This window comes from Coenobita brevimanus, chromosome 80 (genome assembly GCF_032717465.1).
Source record: "Coenobita brevimanus isolate Jiangsu-jjx chromosome 80, ASM3271746v2, whole genome shotgun sequence".
NCBI classification, from domain to species: Eukaryota; Metazoa; Arthropoda; class Malacostraca; order Decapoda; family Coenobitidae; genus Coenobita; species Coenobita brevimanus.
Genome location: NC_137033.1, coordinates 32,007,979 through 32,033,846, shown reverse-complemented (window position 1 = coordinate 32,033,846; position 25,868 = coordinate 32,007,979). Strand labels below are relative to the sequence as shown.

General features: G+C 41.3%; 1 protein-coding gene across 1 annotated transcript in view; it reads left to right on the top strand.

The window, feature by feature from the left end:
• Positions 1-25,868, top strand: part of LOC145409320 (uncharacterized) — a 554,443-nt gene that overhangs the window by 372,286 nt on the left and 156,289 nt on the right. The window contains exons 3-5 of the mRNA XM_080279791.1: positions 3,302-3,398; positions 8,795-8,864; positions 13,034-13,142. Coding sequence (XP_080135917.1) covers positions 3,302-3,398; positions 8,795-8,864; positions 13,034-13,142 — 276 coding nt within the window. The remainder of the gene's footprint in view (positions 1-3,301; positions 3,399-8,794; positions 8,865-13,033; positions 13,143-25,868) is intronic.

Genomic DNA, 25,868 nt, shown 5'->3' with positions numbered 1-25,868 from the left:
TGTACATATATATATATATCCACAAATTTTTTCCCATAAGGAAAAAATTTAACTTTGTAAGGGCGTAATGTCACGAATCGGTTCGCGACATTTCCCTTTTGTGAGAAGCCACGAACTATTAGTGGAAAACTCACTGTGTATCGCTCAGCTAACCGTTTCTCCCTCCATTTCGGAGTATACTTTTCAAAACATTCGTCACCGTTTTCAAAGGTGACCGATTAGTGCACGTCACTAAGTGCTGTACTGAGCGATACTATTGTTTTTTTATTGTTCGCCTCTGCTTGCCTCTGACCGTTAGAAAATGCGGCCGAGTGCTCCGCTTTTCTTTCCCACGACTTGGTCAGTCCAGTTGTTGCTGCGACGGAGAGAGGTCCTGTGTTAGCAGTGTGAGGTCAGCTAGTACCCAAACTCCACAGTTCTTCAGTACTTCCATCCTAGTTCAGCTTGGGTGATACGCAGCATTCATCGACTATAGTATTTCCTTCTTGTATTTCCCTAGTTATAAGAGTTTAATTAAGGTGTTTTTTTTTTCTAGACGTAAGTATTTAGCTATTGCGTGAGTGAGTGAGTGCGTCTCAATTAATTTGATTTGAATTGTAACGTTAAATTTATTTTTTGTAATTAATAAATTTAACAGTTCCTTTCTTGAGCTTAATGTAAAGTAAAATCTTGTTTCATTTCTCCATAATTAAGCTTATTTTCCATATAGCTCCTAGCTTGCATAAACGTTTGCTTTCATAACTGGTACTTAGACCAGTCTTGTTGTATTAACTTAATATCCGTTGTGCCACCTGGGAGTTAAGCATCGGCAAGAACCTGATGTTAGTATTAGTTATTTATTGTCGGGGGTGATGTAACTTTCTCCAGAGGCTAACAGTACAGTAATTCAGCAATTGTGAGTAATTAGTCTCTGCTGTGTACTGTTGAGAAAGTTTATAAATTCTCGTTCTTAGAGAATCTTAGCAAGTCAGTGTAAAGTAATCGTTGCTTGATGTAGCAAGACAATCATTGTCTCTGCTCTTCAATATTATTGAATATTGTTATCAATTTAAATAATATTTAACCATTTATTTTAAAATTGCTGTGTTATTATAAAAACCCCGTGACAATGTAAATACAATGTACAATACCATTCATCTGAAGATCAATCCTCAGAATGACATGTTGCAGTCATTCCTTCTTAAATCCACAATACTGTTCTAAACTCATCTGAGCTAAAGTGGTTTAGTAATAAAAGAGAGAACTCTTGCATACAAGAGGGTAAAGAAGAGCCAGTACTGAAATTATTTGGACTCCTTCAATTCTATATTTAGGAGAATTAAATCCCTGATAAAGGTGGCTAAGAGATATAGAGAAATCAGGGTGGCTGTGCAATCCAAAAGTGAGCCCTGAAGAGTTTTTCAGCATTGTAAACAGTAGGAAACAATGCATATGTTGTACTGGACCACTTTAGGATCAATTACGTGTAATGGTAGTCTCAGACTTGGATATGGTCAACACTCCAATCAACAATTTTGCTTCAGTCCTTACTTTAGAAGATACTCTTAACATAGCATGAGAGTGATGATTCCATCATCGTCAGGTGTATGCCTGAGAAGGTGGCAAGAAGAACTGACTAGCTAAATATTTATGTCGCCTGGTCCTGATGAAATCGCCTCACGAGTTATTAAAGAGGTATTTACCTCATCTACCCGTGGAAATCTTTAACAAATCATTGGAAACAGGGGAAATGCTAGAAGACAGGAAGCCAGCAGATGTGACCACAGTCTTTAAGAGAGGGGATCAAGAATGTCTTGGAAATTACTGCCCAGCTAGCCTGACCTCTATTATAGTAAATCTGTTACTAGGAAAAATTGTAGACAGGACTGTCGAATGCCTGGAAAATTATAGACTGATGTTGGACTCCCAGCCATGGGTTCAAACCACATAAATCTCGCCTAACCAACTTGCTCGAATTTTTCCACAAAGTGTTGAGTGGGAACAACAGGAATAAAGCAGTATGCATCCAATACTTGGGCTTCTAAATGCATTCGACAAAGTGCCTGACCCCAAACTAAAATTAAAAGTGCGTGCAGTCAGTGATATTAGAAAGGTGACATTCTGGAAACAAAATTGGCTAGCAGAGAGGAAATAACGAGTAGTGATTAAGGGAATTTATTTTGGTTGGGCTTCAGTCACTTCTGAAGTTCCACAAGGGTCAGTCCTTGGTCAGCTCCTGTTGAATATTGACATCAGTGGTATAGATGTTTGTTTATTGTCATCTCAAAGTCTGCAGATGGCATCAAACTAGGAGCAAGATTGAGAAACTCCAAGCAGACTTGTGTAGGCTATGGGAATTTTGTGAGACATGGCAAATGCCAGTTAAGTTATTGAAATGCAAGGTGATGTTTGTTGGCCATGCAAACCTACGTCAGATTATTCACTATGGGGGAGTCCCCTGAGGATGACTGATTTGGAAATGGGTTTGGGTGTATTGATCAGTGGTGCATCGAAATAAGGAGAAAAGCTCAGGGATTACATCCAGAGGCATTTTCCTTTTAGAGAAAAAAAGACTGTTCTAGCATGGTTGCTTCTCGAGAATACCGTGCATTTCTGGTCACCTACACTTGAGAATGGAACAGATGAATTTGAAGCAGTTTAAGCTAAAGCTAAAAAACTTATTTCATCCACCAGGAAACTGAATTATTATGATCTCCTGATGAATCTGGGATTGTTTTCATTAGCAACTCGTACAGTACACTACAAGATCAGCTCATTCGAATATTTAAAATACTAAATGGGTTTGGTAATTTTGATCATAGAAAGTTATTTCATCTCAACACGAACTCAACTTACAACTATAGTTGGAAGGTGGAATTGAAAAAAAAAAAAAAAAAAAAAAAAACCTAGCATGTAAAAACTTTTTCATGTACACGATCTGCTCCATATGGAACAGACTCCCATGGATGTTGGTATTACCATCACAGTAGGGGAGTTTTAAAAAATCTCAATAGGATCTTGCACACTAGAATGAGTGTGTGGTGGGTATGCACTACCAAGCAATACGAAGTAAATACTTGGAATAGCCGTAAGGTCATTTATGAACAAACTTTTCCTCATAACTCTGTCTGTCTGTCTCTCTCTCTCTCTCTCTCTCTCTCTCTGGCCTGGAGTTTATACAAGGAAAGTTATTCTTGCAAAATTTTCACGCGCATTCCTACTCTGCAACTCCCTCCCTCCCTCCCTCACTCTCACCCTTTCCCTTTCTAAATCCACACCGCACTCCTCACTCTCTCTTATTTTCTCACTTTCTCTCCCACAGCTGTCTAGTCTGGAGCACATTCAGGGTAAGCTGCTGCAAGAATACGGGGAAGTGAGGGCCGCTGTGACGCAGTCTACAAGATCAACACATGAACTGGGTGAGAAAGTGTGAAAGTGAAAGAGAGAGGAGGTGGTAGGAGAGAAAGACTGGTTATTAAACGGCATGAGATTACAGTTACATACATACTGTACACACACACACACACAAATATATATATATATATATATATATATATATATATATATATATATATATATATATACACGTGTGTGTGTGTGTGTGTGTGTGTGTGTGTGTGTGTGTGTGTGTGTGTGTGTGTAATACATACATAATATACATAAACGTACAAACCCACAAGCATACATACAAGCTTAGTTTATCCACAATTTATGATACATTATTTCGTAACTAAAAATTGCAGCCAGACACCCTGCCTTTAAGTCCCATAGGGGGAGGGGAAATAAATGTCCCCATTCTCTTCCCCTCTCTTGTTAATTCGCTTTCCATTAATTTTTACAACATTTGCTATCCTTCCTCTAATTTCTTCTCTGTTCAACACCACTTCTCTTGCTCTAAACCTCACTTTCTATTCCTCACTGACATTCAGCTGCAAGAGGAGACTAATAGTAAGCTCATCTTGGTATCCTTCTAGTTTCTCTAGTCTTTTACAGTCAAAGGTTGCTATTGTGTAGAGGTATGGTACGACTTATATTTCTCTCGAGTTCCCGATCTTCAGTACTCCGAATTCTCTACACACTGGCTTTGATTATCCTGTCATTCTTTGATTACTTTGTCCGTTCTGCTGAATTATCCTATAATTCTGCTGAGTATGCAAAATCCTTTGGCCGTCTTACTTTTGAGATGGAACATACTCTATCCTTTTCTCCTTTCTCTGAAATCTCCATGTTTGTTAATTTCAATGTTCAATACCAACTTTGGCTTTCCTTTCAGTTCTTTAATCCACCTGGTAGACGAACCTATATCTTTTCTACCCTTAATGACCTAGAGGAGCACAAAGAACACACCACTCATATCACTGGCACCCCTGAAAAAATTTACAACATACTTGACTTTCTCCTTACAACTAGCTTTGTTTACTTTGTTAATTTCTCCTCTCCACTGGGCTCCTTTGATCATAATCTTACCACCTTAACCTCTCCTTTTGCTCCAGTAAGGCTTGTTGGCCCTCATCAAAAGTGGCTGTCATAGCACCTTGCAGCTGGTGATTGGGAGCCCTTCAAGCAGTACTTCTTTGATCTTTCGTATAAAGATTATTGCCTCCATGGACCAGAGCCATTTGAGTGTGATTTACGTATTATGGAAATCATTCTGTCACGCATGGAAGCATGCGGTCCTTTCTCTTACTCTCTGAGAAATGAAAAAAATGAAAAATAATCACGCTTGCTCTTATGATGTCCACAACAACAAGGAGGCCTACAAAAGGTACCAGTGCCAACTCACCCCTAAATCTCGTCTATTTATGCTTCTGCCCGTAATCATGCCATGTTTGTTCTTCACCATACTAAGAATAAATTCATTCGTACTAAGTGCTCTGAACTCTCCCGTCTATATACTTCCTGTTCCCTCTACGATGTTGTGAAAAACCCATGTAATAACTGTATTTCATCATCTCATCTTTTTTTTTTTTTTCTGCCCTGGTTACTCTGAAACTGTTTCTTCTGCTGATAAGACGGAACTCTGCATAATAGTCTCTTACAATTCCAGTTTAGACAATGGTGCCATTCTTAAATATTCTCCTCCCTGTGACCTCCTTATGACTGACATTATAATTTCTTAAAGTAATGTGCCTTTTGCCCTCACTGGCATCAATACAAATAAAGCTCATGGGCCTGACGGGGTCCCTGCTGGTGCTCTTGAGAACTGTGCTTCTGAGCTTACAACCTGCCTACGAAAAGTCTTTCGTCTTTTGCGGCCAACTTAGACCTTTCCTTCTTGCTGTTAGTTCTCTCTCATACAGCCTTTCAGTTCTCTAACAATCGCTCGATTGCCATTTTGTCCTGTATTAAAAAAAATGAAAATATTATTTTTAAAATATCACACCAAACCCAGCATAACATCCTTTTCAAATGCCACTGTCGATTCCACTAGGGACACTCCACTGGCGATCTTGGTTCCTTTCTGACTCTTGATCATCCTTCTTTCGAGACTGGTGAAAGCCATTGCACTTGACATGTCAAAGGTTTGCGACTGAGTCAGGTATAAATCTTTAATTTTTTATCTGATTTTTCTTTTTTTTTTTTCTTCAATTCTCCTTGCCTTTCTGGTCATTTTATAGCTGCTGCTGTAGACAGCCACTGTTCTTCTACAGTAATAGATAGTGCTGTTCCTCAGGATTCTAACCCAATCACTAATTTTCTTCCTTAATCAATGATCTTTAGAGTTTCACATCAAACCCAACCTACTCGTATTCTGATGACCCCATCCTTCACATCTCCATCCAGTTCTCACAGTGTTTATCACAGCAGTTTCTTTAGCAATCACAGCATGATGCTATGGCACAAATGATTTCTGACTTGGCTCATCCTTTTGATTGGCGAAATAGAAACCTTGTTGTTTTTAATGCATCAAAAACTCGGTTATTACATCCTTCAGACCGCCAAAATCTTCTGCAGGAGTATCCTTCAACATCCGGCAAGAAGTAGTTCAGTCCTTCATCCTCTCTAAATGTACCTGGCGTATCCTTGTCTTGGGATCTATCATGGAAAGACCACATTACTTCAGTTGACAAGAGATTGGGTATGTTGAACCGATTTCATGCCCTACGATTCTGTTGACATAGTACCGTGGTCTTATACGCACCTGTGAGGAGTACAACTCTCATGTGCATGGGTTAGGTGGGAGGTCTCCCCCCCCCCCGACACACACACACACACACACACACACACACACACACACACACACACACACACACACACACACACACACAGCTCTTCTAAACAGGGTGGAGTCAAAGAATTTTATTTTTATCAACTGCTCACCTATTGATTCCCTTTAACCTCTCTCCCTCCACTGCACTTTTGATCTTTATCTGTTAAATATCACTACGTCAACGGTCACTGCTCTTTTGAACTGTCTGCTTGCATCCCTCCCTTCATTACAGCTTGCATCTAGCACCCGTCTGGCAGCATACTCTGAACCCCTTTTTTGTCCAGCTCTCTAATCCAAGATTTAATAGGTAGTCTCAGAGATTTATTTATACAACAGGTCAGTTCTAGAACTCTCTTCTTAAGTCCACATTTTTCTTCGTCTGTGACCTCCATTCAGTTAATGGCAATATGTCCACGTATATTAAGATGAACCGGATTTGAAAATGACTGTCTTTTGTTTTGTTTTTCATTGGAGAGAACAGCTTTGCAGGCTCTTTGCCTTTGGCTTCTCACTGATTGCGTGATGACACACACACACACACACACACACACACACACACACATATATATATATATATATATATATATATATATATATATATATATATATATATATATATATATATATATATATATATATGAGACAGAGAGAGGGAGAAAGAATGATAAATATATACATATAGTCAAATATATACTTAATAGGGGCATAGATAGACATCCATGGATCGGTAGAGATAGATAGAAGGACAGATAGATAGATAAATATTATATATAGATAATACATACATACATACATTCATAGACAGATCGATAGACAGATTGACTGACTGACTGAAAGACAGATAGACAGAGAGATAGATATAGTCAAAAGCGGAGGAAGTGCAGAGAATGAATAATGGTTAGAAAGACAGACAGATAATGATGAATAACACATATGGTTATATGTAAATTTACATAGAGAATACATAGACAGCCCGATAAACTTCTTCATATTGCCGTATTTGTATTACTGCATATCTTTTTCATATTTTTCACTTTCTTTTTTCTGTTATTTCTTGCTTTTCTTTTTTGCTTTTACTACTCTAACTGGCATGTCACAATGGTGAATTTTAATGCTCAAACGCCAGGCTATTTTTAACAGAGTAGTCACCCCACTATGGGCAATTTCCCAGAAATTGCCTATTTCCAAAGCTTAATATCTCGAAAAATATAGAACTTAGGGAAATAAATTAAAGATCATATTACTCAACAACGCTCTCTCTTGCGAATAAAAGTATCCCCAGGTCTGAAGGTAGTTGCATTGATGAGTAATGACGTGAGGAAGAGAAGTAATTTTCGGCACGAGAGCAGGACATGATCGTGCTTCTGCCCGCGGCACCAATTATGGCTTTGCTTTCAAAGTGATAACTTCTCCATTACTCAATAAACCAGACACTGCTGCATCCAAGACAGGCCTTATGGCATTATCACTGAGCCCTTTTGTGGTATCCTTGGAAAGAAGCTTGGCAGGGGTGAATGATGCAATTTGCTACAGGTAGTGTGGACAGAATCAGACAAATAGGAAACTGGAGACATCATTGTACACTTGCAAAAGCATGGGCAGACTGACTTTCACCTGTGTGCCGTGGAGCGACTCCCTCCCACCCCTCTGGTGCCTAGATGAAATGACGGCCGATTCAAATGGTGGCGGGAAGACACTTGCATGAATAGCCGGTACCCGGTGGCCATGTAGCACATGAATAGCCGCTACCCGGTGGCCATGCAGCACATGAATAGCCGCTACCCGGTGGCCATGTAGCACATGAATAGCCGCTACCCAGTGGCCATGTAGCACCCTGATTGTGACGTGTATAAGACTTAATCTGTAAGCGATTTTTGCTGAGGTCAGAAAAGACTTCACGCTGTAAGGTATAGATATAGCTTTAACGAGCCCCTTTGCTACTAGAGGTCTATCCTAAATGGAACAAAATCAGCTGGAGACACCAAGAATAAAAATGAAAAAGAAATTCAGTGGATGAGAGGGTTAATGTTTTTGTTTGTATTTGTTGTTTTAAAGATATTGCAGTTAATGTTTTGATTATTTTGTTCAGCTCAGCAAAGACTTTTAAATCTGAAGGGGTTAGCTACAGCCTTCTTTGACTCCAATGTACGAGACCTATATGTAGCAGACGACAACAGCCTGGAGTTAGGAAGAATAAAGTAATTTTGAATATACCAAGATACTGAGTTATTTCTTCTTCCCTACTCATCTAGGCGAATAGGCATTTGATATTAATGACACCTGTTTTAATGTATATTTCCTAACATTACTGGCTTGTTTTCCTCTCTCCCTTTCATCGTCATTATTATTGCCATTCCTGTTTGGCAACATTCTTCATCAATTTCTAGTTATTTTTGTTCAAGCTTTCCCTGTTGTTCACTGCTTCTTTTATGATAACGTCCTTTATATTTATTTCTTATTACCTCCACAAGATGTTTTCAGCTTATCAGAGGCTAAATGAAGCCGCTTGCCAAATCTGAACATAATCGTCTCAAGGCACTGAAGTAAACCCAAGCAAACATCATCTTGCTGAAAAGGTAAATTGCTCTCTTTTTCCTTACGCAGCCAAACAAGTAGCCACCCTGGAGGCTCGTGTGAGTTCCCTAGCTGGACTACGACCTCATGACAACTTAGTGTGAGTATTATGCTTTGTTGTTTGACTTTTACATCTGACTTACTGTCATAACGTAATGTCTGTCCTATCATCTTAGCATTTGACCTGATGTTAGATCTTTTACATCACCTATGGCTGTAACCTAACCTAATCTTTGGCCTTTTCAAAACTGACCAAGCCATTAACATGGGACTCAGTTAGATATTCAGATATTCACCCTGTGACCATTGACCTTGACATTTCACTCACCTCATTTTAATTTCGTCGTGACGCCACCTTTTACGTTTGTCCTTGATCTCTGACATCACCTTGCTTAAGAACTGACGTTTGAACTGATACTCCATCATTGATCTGGTATTCGACCTTTGACCGCATCTTAGATATATGACCGAAGTCATCACCCTGGCAATTCTTTCGCTTTAACTTCACTTGACATTTAATCTAACCTTGCACCTAACCTGACCTTTGACATTTCATGACTAAAAGGAAGGAGGCAAAGAAGTGGAATAAACTGAATTAAGTCACCACTGTGGACTGTCGGATTGCCTCAAGATACAGATCTTCGTCTATTTTAATGCATAATCTACCACGTATAACTGGCCTTAGCTTATCATCTTTAATCCAGTGGTATCTCTGCGTTTGCATGTTGCTACCTCCATAAGATTACATTCAGTTTAGAGGAGATTTAGGGAGATGTCTAAGCTGTATTTACCCTTCCCAGCTCGAAAGTCTTTCATAATGTGAATAAAACCATCTAGAGGTAGCAGGAATAAAATATACATGATTTCCCAACAGATTAAGTGTTAAGGATCATGACCGTTGTCAGTAAATTTGTTGACAATACAAAAATAACATGCATCATTATCTCAACATGTGATTGTGATAGGCTTCAGCTGGAATATAAGAGTGTGCAAATGATCATAGGACTGGGAACTACCGTCCCTAACATATTTCTGCAACCTTCCAGAGCCCATGGTTGCTTCACGTGTCATATTTCTGGAAATGAATTTAAAGTCTATCTATCTATCTATCTGTTGCCAGACGCCTCAATCCCGTATGGGTGGCCACAAACAAATCGTCTCCACGTCGCCCTGTCCCCCGCCATTTCACCGCCCTGCTCCCAACTCACACCCCCCTTTCTCATATACCTCTCCTTTCCCTCCCTTCATCTCATCCTCGGCTTCCCCCTCCCTCTCCCCCCCTCCAACTCACTCACATACACTCTCCTCGTCAGTCTCTCATCCTCCATCATTTCCACATAGCCAAACCACCTCAGTGTGTTCCTCCTAACGCTTCCTATCACATCTACATCCACACCACAAAGCTCCTTTATATCCTCATTTGTCAGTCTGTCTCTTCATGTGACTCCACAGGCTTCTCTTAAATAACTCATTTCCACTGCTCTCACTCTTGACTTGTGTCTTTCCAACAACATCCAAGCTTCACTTCCATACGTTAGAGTTGGTATCACAATACTGTCATGCTCAAGTCCATGCTCACTTCCCTGTTTCTTATCACTGCCTTCAAGGAACCAGCAACCTTTCTTCCTTGTTGTACCCTTTCAAGCACTTCACCCTCCAAACTTCCATCCTTACTCATCACACTCCCCAAGTAATTAAACGTACTCACATTTTCCATTTCCTCACCATCCAACCTCACTGTACATTCACTGACTTCACCTCTCTCAAAAACCATCACTTTACTCTTCTCTACATTTACCTCTAGATTCCGTTTCTTACACACACTCCCAAACTCATTCACCAAGCATTGCAGCACCCGTTCATCTTCACTTAACAACACAGTATCATCTGGAAACAACAGTACAGGGAGTTTCCAAACACTGTCCTCTCTCACTAGGGCCACTCCAACATCCACTGCCCTACTTTGTATCTCTTTTATTACCCCAACCATTTACAAATTGAACAGCTATGGAGACATGACATCCCTATTTCAACCCAACCTTCAAGGAGTAAAATTCACTCAGTTCACCATCCACACGCGCTGCAGCCTTAGCACCATCATACATACTCTTCATAGCATTCAACAACTTCCCATCTACTCCATATATTCTTAATACTTTCCACAGTCCTTGTCTGTCCACCCTGTCATATGCTTTCTCCAAATCCATGAAGGCTGCATACAACTTCTTTCCCTTCTCTAGAAACTTTTCCACTAAAGATCTAAGATTGAATATCTGATCTACACAACCTCTTCCTTTCCTAAAGCCTCCCTGTTCTTCTCCAACTAATTCATCTGTTATTTCCCTAACTCTGTCAATAAGTATCCTATCATACACTTTTCCTAATACACTAAGAAGACAAGTGCCCCTATGATTACCACACACTTCTTTTTTCCCTTTTTCTTTGTACAAGGGAATAATTATACCTGACTTGCAGTCCTCTGGGACTCTACCTTCCTCCCAGGCCAATCTGCACATCTTCCACATCCATTCTACTACTATCTCTCCCCCATGCTTCAGCATTTCACGACACACTCCATCAATTCCTGGGGCTTTCCCCAATTTGACTTTCTTCATTGCTTCCACAACTTCTATCCTACTGATTTCTTTCTGTCTTCTCACCTCCCTCCTTTTCCCAGCCATTCCCCAGCCACTTATACTCGCATTACTTCCATTCTCTATGTTCAACAATTCATTAAAGTGTTCTCTCCATCTGCTCACTTTTCCTCCCTTCTCCACTAGTAATCTACCATTTTTATCTTTCACTCCCCTACTAACTTCACTGCCACCCTGTCTTACTCTCTTCACCTCTTTCCAGAACATTTTCTTACAGTCCCTCCACTTTACACTCAAATTCCTTCCAAATTCCTCATTCGCTCTCTTCTTACTCTCTCTTACTAATCTTTTCACCTCTCTCTTCCTTTCTATATATAACCCTCTCTTCCACCTCTCAACTTCATCCACACCCCTATTTCTCATCCATTCATTGTATGCTTTCTTCTTTTGTGCCACAGCCTGTCTCACCTCTTCATTCCACCATGCTGTTCCTTGCACCCCCTTTCGTCTTCTCTTCACCCCACACACCACATCACATGCTGCACATATTTCTTCTGTGAATATCTTGTACACACCTTCCACGTCCCCCATCTGCTCCAATTCATATTTACCCAATCATTCCTCCACTTCTTTGTTATATTATGCCTTTTTTCTCATCCTCTTGTAACCTTTCCACTCTCCTTGCAACTGCTCCTTCCTCCCGTCCTTCCCTTCTTCTATTTCTCCATTGTACTTGGATCTCGATTTTGGCCACCACCAAGTAGTGGTCAGAAAGTCCACTCTCCCAACCTCTAAAAGCTCTTGCAGCCATTATACATCTTCGCATCCTTTCATCCACACACTCATAATCAATCATTGCCTTCCTTTCATTCAGTTCACCACCCACCGTGCTCATCACTTGCCATGTATACCTGTGGATCATTTTGTGCCTGAAGAGGGTATTGGCCATTACCAACCCCCTCCCGGCACAAATGTCCACTAACGCACTGCCATTCTCATCTATCTCAGCAGGCACACCCCACTCACCAACTATTTCATCCACCTTCACATTCCCTACTTTACCATTCATATCACCAATCAAAAACACTCTCTCATTCCTTTCAAAATTTTCCATGCACACTTCCACATTTAAAGTACTTTCTCTTATTGGCTCATAATCTGAAAGTATATACAGTATTTGAGCTTCCCCTTACCTATTTAATCCCGTGACACAGGTTTCGTATTATTCTTTAGCCTCCGGACGAATGTATTCAATGAGAGAGAGAGAGAGAGAGAGAGAGAGAGAGAGAGAGAGAGAGAGAGAGAGAGAGAGAGAGAGAGATTTGATTGTGAAGAAGTTCATGGAGATTGTTTCTATTCCCTTTCTCATAAAAGATCTCTCTCTATAGCTGAATAAAATTTTTTGATAACAAGAATGAAATATAATGTACGTCCTTCTAGCAGACTTTAGGCCGTATGAAATGATTCTTACTATTTCTCACACTTTCTAATCTCCTTTAACTCTCCTCCACACTCTCAAACTCTCCCTCCTCCATTGCGCTCAAATTCTATTTATCTCTAAACTCTTGCCCACTTTTTCAGACACTTCCTAGTCTACCAAACTCACACTCTCAAATTTTGCCTTCATCCTTCAGAAATACTTTTTCACTTTCGTTCTTTCTCTTTAAACTTCCAGGTCGACGTCAGCAGACTACCCTCAGGCAGGCGTGATCTCAGACCTGGCAACTTCTCAGGTCACGCAGACGGTCAGGGAGGCAGTCTCGGCGGTCAACACAAGACTACAGGTAAGGCAGAGTGAAGCAGAGAAAGGTAGTGTCATATGCAGAGAAGAGATGGTCTGGATACAAACTGGACGAGAAGACTCTGGCTGGATAGGGTGAGGCAAGTAGAACTGAGGGCGGCAAGGCAGGGCGAGGGAGAGGAAAATATGACAAGTTAGCATAGGATAAGGTAGGTCCGGCAAAGTTGGGTAGGAAAAGGCAGGTTAAGGTAGATCTGATAAGCTCAAAGGTACAAGTGAAGCAAGGGTAAGCAACATGAGGCACAAATAAATGCGAAGGAAATGGAAAGAAACATAGAAGACAAGGATGAAGAGTGAATGTTATGCTGTGGTAACGTAGGGTATGGTACGGTAAGGTAGGGTAAGGAGAGGCAGAGTGAAGCAATGTAAGGCCGGGTAGAAGTAGGCAGAAAAATGCAAGACAGTAAGGACTACACACAAGTGTATGAGAGGATCAGGCAACTGTGCAAGATAGGATAGGAAAAACAAACCTTTGGATGTTCTTCATTTATATCAGTTTCGCAAACGAGGAGTAGTTGTAATACGCAGCGATATTTCAAATGATTTGCTTTTCTGTATTAATTTCTACCCTTTTAGCTGCAGACTTCTCTCTCTCTCTCTCTCTCTCCCTCTCTCTCTCTCTCTCTCTCTCTCTCTTTCGGTCTCTCGTCATCGCTAGTAAGGACCCCAACTGGCATACGTTAGGACCAGTTCGGCGTTAGGACAAGTTCGGCGTTCTCATCACTTGGCTCAGCAGCGATAATAATCCTAGCTAATGGATTAAAAGACTTTCCTCCCCTCGTTTGACATTTACGGCACCCTGTTCGAGCTCGGTTAAACAATTTCTCATCATCGATATCAGATTCTTGCCGACATCGCCTTAATTATGTTGACAACCGCATCTCAGATTAAGGGAGAAAACGAGGCAAAAAAGATGGTGAAATCTCTCGTTTGTGTAGATTTTCATAAGACCGTGTTTTTTCCTTTGTCCTAAATGGTTCTCCTGATTATCATACATATGTCTCTTTGTCGCAGTTAAGTGACGGAGAGGTTAATCATCCCAGTGATTGCTTCCACCCATGACATTATCAAGGCGTCTGGTGGTCAAGTGGTTAGAACGCTCCAGTCTGTGTGACGGTCTTGCGTAGGTCTGATCACCAAGAGATGACTGGAATCTTATCTATCATGTAGTGCCACCAAGGGAAGTACACTGATTACATAAATATACTGGACTACGGTGGTCTAGCCTTGGGCACCTACACCTTGCAGGAGGTAAAATGGGGTGGCTGTTAGTATTTTACCGACGAGGTTCTCCTCATTATCATATATATCCCTTTCCTGTCGCAATTATCTGACAAAAAATTAAATCATGTGAACAGTATGTTTCGACCCACAATATCTAATCTCTTGACATCTCTACGTTTTTACATGCGGGGGCATCACGAGGAGCTAGTGTGACCATCTTTTTCCTAGGAACATTTTTTGACGTGAGATGCTGCATTCCCGTAAACTCTTGCCACTTTAACGAAGACACGTCACACCACACCACACCATACCACACAGCAAAACGCAATACAGCATAACGCCTTTTCACATCACACCACACAAAGTCTTTCTCCCGCAACACACAAAATCATCCTCCCGCAGCACACAAAATCACCCTTCCACACTAAACAAAATCTCCCTTCCACACCATAAAAAATCAACCTCCCACATCACACAAAATCAACCTCCCACACCACACAAAATCAACCTCCCACACCACACAAAATCAACCTCCCACACCACACAAAATCAACCTCCCACACCACACAAAATCAACCTCCCACACCATACAAAATCACCCTTCCACACCATACAAAATCACCGTTCCACACTAAACCAAAGCAACCTCCAACACCACATAATTACCCTTCCACACTAAACAAAATCACACTTCCACACTAAACAAAATCACCCTTTCACACCACGAATAGTCAGTTTTCCACATCACACATAGCCTAACTACCCTCCCATACCACACGAAATCATCTGTTCACACCATGCCACAGAATGGGTATTAATTGTTGGGCCAAGGCGTTTCCGTATCAGCTACTTGTGTAAATGATTATTCACAAACAGCCTTACAACTACTTCTTGTTCTTCTATTTCTGTCTATTGCCAGACGCCTCAATCCCGTTTGGGGTGGCCACAAACACATCGCCTCCAAGTCGCCCTGTTCCCTGCCATTTCACTGCCCTGCTCCCAACTCACACACCCCTCTCTCATATACCTCTCCACCCATCCCTCCATCTCATCCTCGGCCTCCCCCTCCCTCTTCCCCCCTCCACCTCACTCGCATACACTCTCTTCGTCAGTCTTTCACCCTCCATCCTCTCCACATGGCCAAACCACCTCAGTGTGTTCCTCATAACGCTTCCTATCACATCCACACCCACACCACAATGCTCCTTTATATCCTCATTCGTCAGCTTGTCTCTCCATGTGACTCCACAGGCTCCTCTTAAATGACTCATTTCCACTGCTCTCACTCTTGACTTGTGTCCTTCCAACAACGTCCAAGCTTCACTTCCGTACGTTAGAGTTGGTATCACAATACTGTCATGTAGTAACTTTTTCACTTCCATGCTCACTTCCCTCCTTCTAATCACTGCTTTCAAAGAACCAGCAACCTTTCTTCCCTGCTGTACCCTTTCAAGCACTTCACCCTCCAAACCTCCATCCTTACTCATCACACTCCCCAAGTACTTAAACGTACTCACATTTTCCAGTTCCTCACCATCCAACCTCGCTGTACATTCACTGACTTCATCTCTCTCAAAGACCATCACTTTACTCTTCCCTACATTCACCTTTAGATTCCGTTTCTTACACACTCTCCCAAACTCATCCACCAAGCCTTCCAGCTCCCCTTCATCTTCACTCAACAACACAGTATCATCTGCAAACAACAGTACAGGGAGTTTCCAAACACTATCCTCTCTCACCAGGGCCACTCCAACTTCCACTACCCTACCTTGTACCTCTTTTATTACCCCATCCATATACAGATTGAACAACCATGGAGAAATGACACATCCCTGTTTCAAACCAACTTTCAAAGAGAAAAATTCACTTAGTTCACCATCCACACGCACTGCAGCCTTCGCACCATCGTACATACTCTTCACAGCATTCAACAACTTCCCTTCTACTCCATATATTCTTAACACTTTCCACAATCCTTGTCTATCCACCCTGTCATATGCTTTCTCCAAATCCATGAAAGCCGCATACAACTTCTTTCCCTTCTCTAGAAACTTTTCCACTAAAGATCTAATAATGAATATCTGATCTACACAACCTCTTCCCTTCCTAAAGCCTCCCTGTTCTTCTCCAACTAATTTCTCTGTTCTTTCTCTAACTCTGTCAATAAGTATCCTACCATACACTTTTCCTGTTATACTAAGAAGACAAATGCCCCTATGATTACCACACACTTCTTTTTCACCTTTTCCTTTGTACAAGGGAATAATTATACCTGACTTCCAGTCCTCCGGGACTCTACCTTCCTCCCAGGCCAATCTTCACATTTTCCACATCCATTCTACTACTATCTCTCCCCCATGCTTCAGCATTTCATCACACACTCCATCAATTCCTGGGGCTTTCCCCGATTAAACTTTCTTCATTGCTTCCACAACTTCTATCCTACTGATTTCTTCCTGTCTTCTCACCTCCCTCCTTCTCCCAGCCATTCCCCAGCCACTTATACTCGCATTACTTCCATCTTCTATGTTCAACAATTCCTTAAAGTGTTCTTTCCATCTGCTCACTTCTTCTCCCTTCTCCACTAGTAATCTACCATTTTTATCTTTCACTCCCCTGCTAACTTCACTTCCGCCCTGTCTTACTCTTTTCACCTCTTTCCAGAACATTTTCTTACAATCCCTCTATTTTACACTCAAATTCCTTCTAAATTCCTCATCCACCCTCTTCTTACTCTCTCTTACTAATCTTTTCACCTCTCTCTTTCTTTCTACATATAACTCTCTCTTCCGCCTCTCAACTTCTTCCATGCCCCTATTTCTCATCCATTCATTGTATGCTTTCTTCTTTTGTGCCACAGCCTGTCTCACCTCTTCAGTCCACCACGCTGTTCCTTGCACCCCCCTCCGTCTTCTCTTCCTTCCACACACCACATCACTTGCTGCACATATTTCTTCTGTAAATATCCTACACACACCTTCCACGTCTCCCATCTGCTCCAATTCATATTTGCCCAATCGTTCCTCCACTTCTCTCTTATACTCTGCCTTTTTCTCATCCTCTTGTAACCTTTCCACTCTCCTTGCAACTACTCCTTCCTCTCGTCTTTCCTTTCTTCTATTCCTCCATCTTACTTGAATTCTAATTCTGGCCACCACCAAGTAGTGGTCAGAAAATCCACTCCCCCAACCTCTATAAACTCTTGCATCCATTACACATCTTCGCATCCTTTCATCCACACACACATAATCAATTATTGCCTTCCTTTCATTCAGTTCACCACCCACCCTTCTCATCACTCGCCATATATACCTGTGGATCATTTTATGCCCGAAGAGCGTATTGGCTATCACCAACCCCCTCCCAGCACAAATGTCCACTAACGCACTCCCATTCTCATCTATCTCAGCAGGCACACCCCACTCACCAACTATTCCATCCACCTTCACATTCCCAACTTTACCATTCATATCACCGATCAAAAACACTTTCTCATTCCTTCCAAACTTTTCCATGCACACTTCTACATTTGTCCAGAACTCTTCTCTCACTCTTCTAGCACGATCTTGCGTTGGTGCATACACACACACAATCGCCCACATTTGTATTCCAACTTTCAACTTTACCCACACAATCCTTGACCCAACTGATCCATACTGTCTTATGCTCTTCTTCCATCTTTTACTCACAACTATACATACTTCTTCATTTGCCCTCTCATTCTCACCTACTCCTGCACATATACCCCATCCATACTCCCATTCTCTCACACTTTCTCCTCCCCATTTTGTTTCAGTTATTCCACATACATCCACTTTCGCACCCTCAAGCACCTGGACAATCTCTCTCTCTTTCACCTCATCATTCGCTCCCCTTACATTCCACGTTCCGATAACTATGTCCTTTGTCCGGTCCTTGGTCGTCATCGTTTGGTCAGTCCTTGTCCGAGGCTTATCGTTTGTTTTTTTAGTTAGTTGTTTTCCGGGGAGGGGCACTAACCCTCCGCCAACCCTTTTAGTCGCCTTTTACGACAAGCAGGGATACTGGGGGAGTAATCTTGAAAAACCACCCTACCCCCAGGGGGTTGTTGGAAATTCTTTGAAATATTGTAACATCCGATTCATTCAAACATTTTTTTTTTTTTTAAAGTGTCTGATTGTGGGCATAGGCTCCACAACCTGTTCCCAAGACCCGGTAGTCCTCCAGCATACTATACCCTCCAACATACCTTACACCTCCACATGACACCACCTCGGCGCTAACACCCACCGTCTATGCTGAACACATGCTAGGGCTGTCTCATACAGGACTGGTGTATCGGTATTAGCAAGGGTATTTTTGCGGCATGTCGGTGGATCATCTGGTAAATCAGCCAAGTCGTCTATTAACACATTTGAATCTTTAAACTGTTCCCTGTCCCACCCGGGATTCGAACAGGTGTCCATTAGGACTGCAGACCACCTCTCTACTGATTCAGCCTCCACCATACCATATTAACCTATTTCTGGGTACAATGAGTTCCAAAGAAAGGAATTTACACACATCTACCCAGGTGATTGAAGAGGTCTCGTAAACAAAGTCTAGCACTGTCTAGAATACAGTACTGATCATTACTCTTTCCCTCTCCACATTTTCCTCCTGGTTTCTGTAATGCAAAGAAACACAACGAATGGTCTGAATTCTTATTAAGCTTAGAATACAGAGAGTAAAGAATTTATCAAAATAGTGATTATGTACATCACACAAATTTGAGATGTAATTCAAGCAGTTACAGGCATGTTTCATTAAAAAAAATAAAAAATAAAGTATGCATATAACTCCTGCCGTAATAATATCTTTACTGTTAATACTGTAAATTTAATTAGAACTAGAAAGCACTCAGAGAGAACATACCACCACCAATACCATTGCCATTAAAAACGATCCGGATCCGGATTAGGATCCTTGGAGATATTTTGTGGAATACACAGGATCTGGATTCCCCCCCCAATTTGATAAATTGTTCGTTGACCCATGGCCCACTCTTCCACAAAATTTTACTGAAATTCATTGAGAGCTTTTGGAGATATTGTGCTGGATACATAGGATCCGAATCCGGATCCGCCTCAAATCTGATCAATTCTTTCTTGGCCCATGGCTCACCTCTCCACAAAATTTCATTTAAATTCATTGAGAACTTTTGGAGATATCGTGTGGACAAACAAACAGACAATCATAGGTGAATACATATTTTCCTTCAACTTTGTTGGCGGAGGTAATTAAGACTTTTGGTGGGATATGATGGGCACTGCAATAAAATAACAGGCAAAGACAAAATAAAGTACTGCAATGTACTGTACGCTAAAATGACCAGGCATATACGAGTATTTACAAGGATATCTTTCCGAGTAGACGCAACATGTGTATTCCGTGACTAAAGTTGTGTTTGTCTTGTGACTTGTGGACGTTCATTATGTGCATGAATACAGTATTATGTCCCAGGCTTGAGATTTCAAAGGATTATACTGTGTAAGTACGTGGCTGCCCAGGATTGTATCAGGACCCATCCAGCTTAAGCAGGTTTACCCTGGTGTGGTTAGCCAGTACATATTAGGTGGGATGTGGGACAAATCAAGTCTGGACTAGGCGAGTTTACCATAAACCTTCACTGTATTCAAACCTGTAATCCTATAGCACCCATTTTCGCAGGGTATACTCTGCTGGTCGATCCCCCACCGTCACCACAATTCCACCTTATTCCACTTCACCCATTTCCTTGTCTCTAGTGGCAATTTCTTTCATCCCTTAGTCATTTTCATTGTTGAAAAACATTTTTAAATAAGTCTTCACTCTACCCAAACCTCTGCTTCTATATCACCCATTTTTAAAGGGTATATTTTCTCGTCCCAGCCCCACCCCATCAAACATCTATTTCATTGTACCCATTGCTTTGTTTGCCACGCTCATTTCTTTACCCCTATTGATGGTTCCCTGGCACAATGCAGGTTTTAGGGTCAGCGCATGCCCTTGTTGATTTACAGGCAAATTTACAATCAAGTCACAGTCGTAACTATGATTTGTTTTAGCAGTAAGGACAAGGATAGGAAAATGTAGCATATTCCTAAGTGTCTGGTCCCTACTGCAAAGATAAATAGTGGTTATTAGAGGAGATTTTTCCTTAAGTTATATCGAGAATCTCATATTAGGAATTTAAAGAAAATAAACGTCGACCACAAAGCACTTCTTTTAGTACTTCGTTCTCAAAGGTCCAACAATTTTCTTGCTTGTCACACACTTTCACATGTCAACATATGGGCACTTATACCCACTGCTCATATTTAATACATGCTAGGCTGTCACCACTAGGAGAAAAATACCCACCGTCCATATTAAGTACGTGTTGAGACTGTCATTACTTTGACGTTAAGAGATTACCCATCGTCCATATCAAATACATGGTGGGGCAGTCACCACTTGAGCACTAATACCCACCGTCCATATTAAATAAAGGTTAGGATTGTCTCACGCAGGTCTAACTGTTGGGGACATCTTTATGACATATCGATGGGTATTGTAAAAGATTAATGAAAATCTGTCTTAATGTAATTCAGGTAATATGATTATTTTGTGACTCATCATAGGATTGAAATCGTGATTATTTTTTCTGCCAGCACATCACTCCTCTCACTATGTAAATAAAATACTCCCAACTTGCTCCCCCCCTCCACACACACCTTTAAATTAACTAAACTCGTCCTCTCCTCCTACTTCTCAAATTTGGATAATCTTAACAAGCCATCGGAACGCAATTAATTTTTTTCTCTTCATCCCCCTTCCTAAGTCAAATAAATTATTCATAGTTCGAAGGCAGGCAAGAAGATAAGACAGCAGAGTCAAAAGGAACTACGCGCCATAATACCTGGGTCAGAGATTTAATTTAGCGTCACAGCATAAACAAACCTAACCAGTGAACTTCAAAGTAGAATCCATCTTGATAAAATGAAGAAGACACCTATTATTACCAATGTTACGGTGATGATAAAAGACTGTATGCATTAGAATGTGAATAGCACTGAATATGGCTTGTTTTACGACACATAACTCAAATGAGATGAAGCACTGACTAAGTCCAACCTCCGGGATCAACAGCTGGTCTAAGAGTCGTATATTTGACTATCCTCTGCGATCTTGACCTTTAACAGGTTATTCTCAAAGTCGGATTAAATAGTTCTCGCCTAACCCTTAACACTTCCTCCAATTTTCGAACAAGTTAGATCAGATCAGGATTGTCACTGACCAGTGACTTTCACCTTTAACACTTCCCTGTGACCTTGACCTTTAACTGAATATTCTAAATCGAATACCTTTATCGCAATTTTAACTTAAGACTTTCTACATCGGATAAAAACTGTCAAGCTGACCCTGCCGTGTGACTCTGACGTTTGACACTGTTAAAAAAATAAATAAATAAATAAACAATAGGTCACCCTTTTAGGAATTCCTGAATTCATCCACACAGTTGGATTGCAATTAAATAAAAATTGTCAGTCACACAGACACGGGTTGAACTTTGAACCTGCTTTGTGAACTTGATCTTTAATGAATTGTCCTAAAAATGAATAGATTTGATCTCTTCTGACCCTTAAATCTTCCACTAAGATTGGTACATATGAAATTAAAACTGTTTGAGTTTACCTTGCTCATTAACCTTGGCCGTAGACCTTCCCTATGATCCAGACGTCTGAATGAGTATATTGAAATGAAAATCGAGTCGCGTTATTCTTACTTTTTCCTCAACCCTTCCACAAACTTTGCTTTGTTTCTCATAAAATTTCTGGCTGATCGTGCCCTCTGACCTTGACCTTTGAAATGTTTTTTCAGTAACAAGCGGTTAACTCCTTGGCTGACCCTCAATCGTTCTACTGAGTTTGCTTAAAATAGGATCCAGATGGTGTCAACTAATGTGCAAAATCACACACACACACACACACACACACACACACACACACACACACACACACACACACACACACACACACACACACACACACACACTGATTCATGGATTCATGGATGGAAGGAGGAATGGATGGAAGGAGGGATGAATAGATAAATGGATGAATAGAGAGAGGAATAGAAAACAGGATAAATGGATTTACTGATGAATGGATGGATGGGTGGGTGAATGAAGGGTGAGAGGGATACCTGTAGGTGAAAGGCTAGACAGCATGATAAATATCGATGAAAATGCAACAAGCAAGAACACATCCTCCACCACAAACTGCTCAGCAGCAACTGGGCTAGGTGACAGTGCTGAACATATTTAACCTGCTAGCTGCTACGTACATCATATGATGGAAACTTGTTGCTGCAATGTACACACGATCAAAAAAGTATCGGTGCATATTTGGACCGAAACAGTTTGACGCCACGGACGATGGACTCCGGAAATGTATGATTATTGTCCCCCATGTTGTTAAACATGCTTACATAAGTATGTCATAGATAGGTTTCATAGGACAATTTATGGTTGATATTGTTACCAAAGGTATATTCAGATAATAATTTATTTATTTTCCAGGGACTACACAAGCTACATTCATAATTTCAGATGTCATTGTATCCCTCCTGCACAATACTTCTTTCATCATGTGTACATCATATGGGCAAGGTTTTTTTTTCTTTTTTATGGGTGCATTACATATTTCTCCCGTATTTCCTCAGTACTTCACCATGGCTAAACTAAGGTAAATAATGAACTCACTTGTTTTTCCTGTACTGATCCATGAACTCTTTCATTTCATAGGAGCTAAAATTATTTTTGATTTTTTTTTTCACGTGGGAGGGTAGACTGGGAATGTCTTCATTACTTCACCACGGCTGAACTAAGGTAAAAAATGAACTCATATTTGTTCTTCCTATACTTTTCCATGCACTCTTTCATTTCATGAGCAAAAATTATTATTGAGACAAAATATTTATTCCCGTTTTTTTGCGCGGGGGGGGGGGGGGGGGGGAATAATGCCGCAGTTGTTGGGTTATGCACATGCACAACGATTCAAGGTTACGTTGCACTGAGTTATATCCCCTTGCTATGACTGGTTTACAAGAGGAAATATAGGGTCAGATACTTTTCCATCACACACACACACACACACACACACACACACACACACACACACACACACACACACACACACACACACACACACACACACACACACACACACACACACACACACACACACACACACACACACACACACACACACACACACACACACACACACACACACACACACACACACACACACACACACACACACATGAGAACTGTGCTGAGACCCACTCCGGACGCATCTGTGCAAAGTAACAATGGTTAAGAATAGGCAGGGAATGCCAAGACCGGAGCTTGTGCTACAACAGTTTTCTGGGTGATAAACACAGTAGCCTGTTCATCTGACCATACAAAAGGCTTGCCCTTGTTTAATAGTTTAGTCAGTGGCACAGCTATTTAGACATACCCCATGATGGAACAATGGTAATAGCCACTAAGAATGAGGAAGCTGCACACTGCATCAGTGTTTGTAGGGATAAGAAAGTTGGTCACTCCCGTTACCTTTTCGTCAGACGTGTGTATGCCATGGGCATTGATGACATGTCTGAGGAACTTTAGTTTCTTCTGTAGGAAATGGCACTTTGACAATCTGATCTTCAGTCTGTCTTGTTGGAGCCTAATGAATACCTGTGTTAATTTCTGCAAGTGTTCCAAGACAGAACAGCTAGCAATAATGACGTCATCAAGATAAGCAAAGACTGAGTGACCTGTCATACTGGCAAAAGCTCTGTGAATTAATCACATGAACGCGGATGGGGAATTTCTCAAGCCAAACGGAGGTCTCCGGAACTGGTAATGGTTGGGCAGGGTGCTGACGGCAGTGATTGGGTAATACGATCCCTCCATTTCTACTTGCCAATAGCCACTTAACAGATCAAGGGAGAAGATGACACAATTACTTTCACCTAAGAATTCCAACAAATCAAAGAACACAGGAATTAGGAATCTGTCCAGAACAATCAAGGCATTGACACAGTGGTAGTCTACGGCAGGGCATAACTCACTGCCCTTCTGTGGAACAAGAAAAAACGGACTGTTCCACAGACTGTCAGGATGTTGAATAATGTCATATTCCAACATTTCGTTAACGAGATGGTAAGCTTTCTTAAACTGATTATGAGGCATGCAATATGCAGGGAGGTAAACGTGTTGAGCACCAGGCTGCAATGTAACTTTATTTTACTAAGTTAGTTTTACCCATAGTCTCACTGGGCAGAGCTACAACCTTGTGGGAGTCACACAGAAGTTCAAGTAACTGAATTCTGTACTCCAGTTAATCACCCTGTTTCACAAGAGATTCAAGATTAGGTGGGGTGGTATTGTCAGTAGAGTGAGTAATTGAGCACACTTCTGTGATAGAAAGTGGGAAATCTAGGCATACATGTACAGCTGCTGGGTATACCCAAAAGTCAATAACGTGTCCCACTACACAGTTCAAGTAGTGCATTAATAGGTTTGGCTAAGTTCAAATAACATAACACCAAGCACATCGCAGACTTGCAACTCATGCCCTTAACACGACAGATCTCAGTCTGAGAAAGAGCGGTAACACCACTTGGTGACCCAACAATCCTCAGAGCAACCTTGCTATACACATCTGGGGGTAAAACCGTGCACTATTTTACCATCGATCTGTTGGATGTTGAGGACTGCATGGGGTCTAATGGCAATAAGGTACAGTAGGTAAAGACGAGTCCAGAAACGCCTCAGTGCCACAGGATGGCTCACTGGGATGATCCATTTCCGAGAATCTGAGGAGCACAGGGGATCAGTAATAGAATGAGGTACGTCAATAACGGAACCAGGCATGTCAGAGGATGGTGAATCGATAGGAAGGACAGCAACTGAGAAGTCAGATTTGAGATACCTGACACAAACCAGTTTTGAATAAGAATGCCACATGCTGGTAACACATCAATGCCGTCGCCTGCCATGATTTTAATACCCAGTAAAATGTCAGCAGGACTGCTAATCCAAGGAGTGACATAGAAATCAGCAAGGAATGGGTCTGCCAAATCATGTAGAGACATTTGAAGCTGAATTTTGCCCTTGACATCAAAATCTGATCCATCTACACTACCAAGACAAGATCAGAGAGCTCAAGGAGGCTAATATGTTTAGACCTGTGGCCTCAATTCTTGCAAATGCTTCCTCAGTCACTAAGATGATGACAGAACCTGAGTCCATAAAGAGATTAACCTGATCACATTTTCCATGCACAACTTCCCCAGAAGAGCCTATTGCACAAACACAAGACAGAGGTAATTCATGGTCTTCAGTAACTGTTGTGGTGGAGGGGGGTGAGTGCAGCACTTGTTTTCCCCCAAATGCTGTCGTGCAAGATAACAACACTCACTAGTAGCATGACTCATGGATTCCTTATGA